Genomic DNA, 6955 nt, shown 5'->3' on the forward strand with positions numbered 1-6955 from the left:
AACTTTCAGGCAGAATAACCGAGTGCTTAATTTTTTAATTGACATGGCTCCAAAGATCATAAAATTTGGAGACAACGAAGTTTCTGCAAACGAGTTCTTACAAGTACGTTGATCTAAAAATTATTAATATTTTTTGTAATATATGTATATATGTATATAAAATTCTCTCTTTCTCTCTCTCTCCCCCTCTCTCTCTCCACACATGCACACACACGCACGCACACGCGCACCACACACACACACACACACACACACACAACAATATATAGATATATTATGTATTTACTGCATATATTAATTGATAATTATTAATGCAAAAATAATATAACAATTACTTGATTAAAGTATATATAATTTTCAGATTGCTGGTATTCCTAATGTAATTGGCTGCATAGATGGCACGTCGATTAAAGTACGAACACCAGCGCATAAAATTAAATCTACCTACGTAAATAGGCATGATATTCCTGCAATCACATTACAGGGTATATGTGATGTTCGAAAAAGATTTATCGATGTCTTCACTGGGATTCCAGCAAAGATCCACGATGCACGAGTTCTAAAGTTATCGGATATCAATGATGATTTACGACGAATCTGTGATCGAAAATTTCATATATTGGGAGATGCAGCATACCCCATACGAGAATGGTTACTGATTCCCTATAGGGATTATGGAAATCTGTCCGATAAGCAGCGACAGTTTAATAAACAATTTTGTGCAACACGAGTATTAATCGAAAATGCATTTGGACTCTTGAAAAATCGTTTTCGACAACTTACTGAATTAGATCTTCATAGCGTTGATAAAATATCTAAATTCATAATTTCTTGTTGCGTCTTGCATAACTTTTGCATTGACAACAACGATTTTTTTATTTTTAATGATGGTATCGAGTTAGACAATCAAGAACCTAATTATGAAGATAGAGGGGAACAAGAAACTCTACTCCGGAGATTAGGAGAAATTAAAAGAGATCATTTATTAAATGTACTTTTTCCATGAGATAAAGCATGATACGACAATAATTAAATTATATATTGCACATGTATTTGTTGTTTGTACGTAAATCATAATAATAAACATTTTTGTTTGTAAACATTCAGGTTTATTTTTTCAGATAAAAAAACTTTTTGCTAAGAGTAATATTACATCGGGTCTAGTAATGCTATTGGTAATAATACTATATCTGGAAAGAAAAAAGGTACATTTGCGACAATAGAGTTATTTAACTTAGAACTATAATAGTCGATAATTGGTACTGCAATGTCTATTGCAATCAACTAAAGATTAACTACATACAGTTTACATTTTCTAAAACAACATCCAGTAATTTTCCATAATTTTAACAATTTGTATTGTGAACAAATTATAAAGCTGACTGTTTTTTACGTTACGAATCCGAGATGCAAATCAGATACATGAAATAAACCATGTGTGCATATTACTTATAAATTTAAAATAAAATAAATCTTTCAAAAATGTCAACACATTATTTGTATCTGTAAGTATAACATTACGTCCGTGTTTGTAGTAATATAGATAGGTACATAGACTACATAGACTAGAAAGAAAACTAGTGTAGAAAAAAAATTATGTAAGAAACAAACATAAAATCATTAATGAAAAACATCTTACTAACACTTTCAATATTTATATATAAGCTGCTTTCCTTTTAATGAACACAGTCGATACGAGCATTGTTTTATTCTTGTTACTTATTGACTACCAAAAACTAAAAGAAAAGCAGCCATAGTTAACAGTTCTAATATTACACCTATTACTATTTTTAGTTTTTCTTTCTTCTTTGGCTGGGTTTTATTATTTTATTACTCTGTATTCGGCTGTTTGGCAAACAACTCACGTATCAGGTTTAACTTTTCCTGATGTCGCTTTTCCTTTGCGGCTTCTCTTTTTTCTAATAATTCCATCATTTTATCTTGATTGCTCCGTTTAGACTTTTTTGCTTTCGGTGAGCCATCGATGGCATGTTTGGCGGGACTAGTGTTGCAGATTTCTTCCGGAATTTCAGGTACATTTAACTTAGGATATTTCACACTTCTAGCACTCCGCAATACCTCAGGTTCGATGCTATCATCTGCACGTGCAATTTTGCGCAATTCATTTTCAAATGGTATCTCTTCTCTGGAACTACCTGATTTACTATTATTCTCTACTGCTTTTTTCTTTCTTTTTAAAACCGTTTTATACCGATTTTCAATTTGTAGAGCAGTTTTGGAAATATTTAACATTTTTGTCATATCTGCAGATATTTGTGACCACATCAATTTTTTAGTTTTAAATTTTTTCATTGGACCAATATCGGATAAGTATGTTTCATATTTGTCGAGGATGAATGAAGTGGCCGAATCGGTCCAGTGATCTGAATGACATAAAATTTGCATATTAGTAACGTATATTATAAAATCACAGAACTTATTAATCATTGCACAGCATACAATTAAAGTCTTACTAACATAATCGCCTTTTATGCAACACTATAATAAACGTTAAGCATAACGAAAATCGAAAATGAACATTTTGTAATTATCAACATCAGAGATTTTTATTGACCGTATCTGGCAATTTTAATAATACAAAAAATTTATTGCGAAAAATATTACCTCAGCCAGGGTTTAAACTTGGACTTCCCTACACTCTAGGCAGGCGTCTCAACCAATTCGACCACCAATCGGTAATATTTTTCGCAATAAATTTTTTGTATTATTAAAATTGCCAGATACGGTCAAAAAATCTCTGATGTTGGTAATTACTGCTGGCGACTTTTAAGAATATTCTCATTAGTATTTTACAATTACATCAAATGTATTGCATCTTTTATAAATTCTGCATTCAATTATATTTACCGGTACTCTTTTCACTGCAGTCCTGTGATTGAGAGTAATTTGTTGCATCATTTTCTTTATTGCACTCTGCCAGTTGCTCATCATTAAACCGTGCCAAATTGTGGACATTAGCATGATATATCAATTCTTCTCTGCAATACAATGTGCAGGTATAATTACATAATCTTACTAATTTGCTCTTAGAGAAAATTTTTATCGCTCGCATTCATTTCTATTTACAAATTACATGGTTTCAACAGTATATATATTCTACTTTCTACTTACTCCTCTCCATTCATTCGATATATTTCTCGAATTTCCTGGTCATTGCAATTTAGAACATATAATCCATTTTGAATGAGGAGCTTTATTGTGCGCTATAGGCATCTTTATCTAAAAGTAATAGTAGAAAAATCTATTAATTTTTTTATATACATTTTGAAATACAAAAAGAAATATTTGACAAGCTAGAATGCAAGTATTAATTGTAAAAAAAACTTCAAAATAAAAAATTATTGTTACATATTTTCAAACTGTACAACGAAACTTTAAAGCCTATTCTACAATTGTGTAAACGTGATTGTAAAGTGCTTGTAAGATGCAGTTATAAGCCGCTATTATAAAATATACAGCTTTGGTTGTAAACATGGAAGATGAAATTTGATCATCTCCTACAATGTACTGTAAAACCGTAAAAGCGGCTTACAACTACGTCTTACAATCACTTTATAATCACGTTTACGCTATTGTATAATAGAATGGCTTAAAACATTTTTACGTTTGTTTTCCTGAAATGAAATTTTCATCAACATTCTTTTTGAACATGTGCACTGGAATAACCTCAAAAACCAAGATTACATGTATGTACTTACTCTTTAATTTATTATATAATTCCATGCCAAGCGATTCAAGGGTTAATATTTCATCATTGACTTTAAAAGAAATCGAATTTTCCATAATGAATTATTATGTTATAAATTTTATCAAAAGTATATAATACAGCGGCACAATGCGCCACAAAACCGCACTGAGATGGCACTAAGAATAATGGACGTGTTTAGTTGGGAGTGCAAAAAACTCGCACTTTTAGTGCACTCCGGCAGTGTTGCCTGAACTCGACGAGTTTTCAGTGCGCACTCAGTGCTGCCCAGTGAAAAACGCTATTAATTAACTTGAGTTCATGATCCTGAATAAATATCGTCGCGGTGGTCATCAATTGTGGTGTGAAAATGGGTGTGATCGCTGCGAGACACGTCGCTGCATGGCCACCCCCCTTTATACGTCATTTGCCTTGTGCCCCTTTGACGTCCGTCGCGTCCGTTGTCGTGGATGCGACTTGGGTTTTCTCAAGATGTAAAAGCGTATTATGTCGCCTTTGGCAAATGCTACAGTGCGAATAATTGCAAGGTTTACCACGATGTGAACGTAAGCAGTTATAACAAAGCGTTTTTCACGCATTCAATGCGCTTTGGCACAGATAATTGCTTGAAATTGTTACACTTAAATAACGGATGTTGCTTATTTTTACACGCTGGGCAATTATTCGCGATATTAACCACAAATGCCTTATTGGATATTCGCGCCTTTTTCCCGGGAGGTGTCGATCTGTCCTCGGCTTGTTTGGTCGTTCCTGCACGAACACGCTTAGATATACGAACTGCGGTTCTATATAAAAATTGGTATAGATCGTCGATCTTCGGAAATTCGTCCCGATCCAGAGATTCCTCCCATTTCTCCGCTACGCTCTTAGGTAATTTGCTTTCTAGTACGTTTACAAATATCTCGGACCCCACGTTAACTCCTAACGCGGCTAACGATGCTACATGTTGCTGCGCGTCGTCGGCACGCTTGGACAAGCCGTCGGTTGTTTTTCTAAAACGGGTGTGTTCAAGAGCAACGAAAGGTGGCGTGAAATTAATATCCGCTTTATTTCGTACGAGCGTTTCAACAGTTCCCAAGGCCTTTTGATGATAGAATCTTTAATTTATTAGCTGCCTCGCCCGTTAACGCTGATTTTAAGTATTGCAATTTTTCTACCTCGCTCAAGTCTGTTTGTGAATCGATCATAGCGATAAAAGTATTTTTGAAGGACAGCCAATTCTCATATTGGCCGTCAAATTTCGGTAGAGACGCTTCCGGCAATTTTATTCGCCGTTTTACGATCGCCGTGGTCTCAGAACCGCTGGTTTGCGACGCGCTAATAGTGACACCGGTAATCGCGATCGAAACGGTGGAATTTACTATTTCTTCCACTTTACTTGCGAGTGAATAAAATCTTTCCTGTACGTTAGTAAATTCGTCTTTATGAGTGTCGTTCGGATCTACTAGTACGAGCTCGTTGTTAAATTCTTCGTACGCGTGATACAAGTCGGTTATGCGGGCCATCCGTAACCTTAACGCGGCCTTATCGTAACGGCCTCTCTCAACCAGATTTGTCAAACCCGTAATTTGAGATTTTAACGACGTTCGCTTTTGTATTAATAACTTAATTCGATCTGCCATATTGTCGTTTGGGAGTAGGTAACGGAAATTGCTTAATCGACCACTTGATTTATATTTGGAATGGACTTAGCCTTGATCTCGCTGCGTAGTCCTTCGTCCTCAACCTTGCGATGCGTAACTCGTCCTGAGGCTTGTGCGATTGGTTGCAAGAGCCAATGTTATAGTCCTGAAGTCGTGATCGCCTTGATTGTCCTTCCTTCTTAGCCGCTGTTCACTCGTCAATCACGATGTTCTTACGGTTCTCACGTTCGTACTGTGAACGACCTCACAGGAGGCACCAAAATGTTGCGTGTGTGGGAGTTTAAGTCCATACACTAGTTTCGTTTGTTAATAATTGTTTATTCAAGATTACACGAACGCGAGGACTCGGCCTCGATGTATCTTAGCGGAGAGCTCGGTCTCCGGTACGCGCGAATGCGCAAACGCGAGGACTCGGCCTCGATGTATCTAGCCAGAGAGCTCGGTCTCTGGCACGAACGCGAGGACTCGGCCTCGATGTATCTTAGCGGAGAGCTCGGTCTCCGGTACGCGCGAATGCGCGAACGCGAGGACTCGGCCTCGATGTGTCTTAGCGGAACTCGGAAGAAGGATCGGACTTTGCTCTACGAGAGACGACTTCGAACTGTCCTGCCGTGACCGTTGGTCCTATATATATATATCCGCAGTTCTTTGTGATAACTGACCGTCGCGGCTTCGAACGTCAAAGAACAAGCGCTATCCGATTCGCCTTTGTCTCGGGTCGATGACCCGAGCCTTATCGGAAGATACATCACTGGTGACTTAAAGCATATCCCTCTATTATTTACTTATCGGAAGACTTGAGCGCTTGATCAAAGGCCCGAAGCGCGCTTGGTTTTTTCCAGAAGCCTCGCTTGGCAAGGCTTTGTAGTGGGCCCATTATATTTACGTCGCAACAATTATCGCTTTATATACAATACATCTAGTATATACTGACAGACTGTTAACTATCCTATTAAGAAAACTTATTTTTTTACCTATTTTTTTAACATATAAATACAGTGATCTTCCAGTCTTAATTTACTATCAATAATTACACCAAGATACTTTATCTTTTCTATTTGCTCTATTATTATAGCATACCCTCTCTACACTGTATTGTAATATCAGCCTTGAAATCTTTTCTTATACTTCTCACAATCATACACTTTGTTTTACTCGCATTTAGTTTTAGTCCATTTACACTCATCCATTCTTCAATTATATTAAACATCATATTCATTCTTACTTCGAGTTCTTCACAACTTTCATCCGTTATGTATAATATAGTATCATCCGCAAACATTTTTATATCGCCTCCCTCGGGACAACATTTAACTACATCGTTTATACAGGGTAATTCAGACCACCCGTACAGCCCCTTTATTTCGGAAATAGAACATTTTAGAGAAAAATGTTTCAGGCAAAAGTTATACGGTTTTAAAAGGGCTATATAATGAAAAATTAAATTTTCGAAAAAATAAATTTTTTATGGTTATATGGAGGTCGCTGTCATTTTTTTAAATGGAACTCCCTATTGTTTATTATACTATCTTATTCTACTAAATAATATGAACAACTTTTGTCTGAAACATTGTTTTATTTGCCT

General features: G+C 36.0%; 2 protein-coding genes across 3 annotated transcripts in view; one reads left to right on the forward strand and one right to left on the reverse strand.

The window, feature by feature from the left end:
• The window catches only part of LOC105557347 (putative nuclease HARBI1), a 17009-nt gene extending 15909 nt beyond the window's left edge, over positions 1–1100 (forward strand). Inside the window, exons 3-5 of one of the 2 annotated variants that reach the window (XM_012004562.1) lie at positions 10–103; positions 362–412; positions 485–1100. In XM_012004562.1, the coding sequence (XP_011859952.1) occupies positions 44–103; positions 362–412; positions 485–1006 (633 nt within the window). In that variant the 5' untranslated portion in view covers positions 10–43 and the 3' untranslated portion in view covers positions 1007–1100. Of the gene's footprint in view, positions 1–9; positions 104–361 lie in introns of both variants that reach the window. The other variant, XM_012004561.1, reaches the window with a different exon arrangement.
• Positions 1087–4088, reverse strand: LOC105557346. The gene is made up of 4 exons (XM_012004560.1): positions 3720–4088; positions 3133–3240; positions 2869–2999; positions 1087–2384 (listed from the first exon to the last, which is right to left on the reverse strand). Exons 2-4 carry the CDS (start codon positions 3144–3146, stop codon positions 1831–1833), a joined length of 699 nt encoding a protein of 232 aa, XP_011859950.1. The 5' UTR covers positions 3147–3240; positions 3720–4088; the 3' UTR covers positions 1087–1830.
• Positions 4089–6955: the final 2867 nt, after the last annotated feature.

Source organism: Vollenhovia emeryi, unplaced genomic scaffold (assembly GCF_000949405.1).
Source record: "Vollenhovia emeryi isolate VEMERY1.0 unplaced genomic scaffold, V.emery_V1.0 DF939515.1, whole genome shotgun sequence".
Taxonomy (NCBI): domain Eukaryota; kingdom Metazoa; phylum Arthropoda; class Insecta; order Hymenoptera; family Formicidae; genus Vollenhovia; species Vollenhovia emeryi.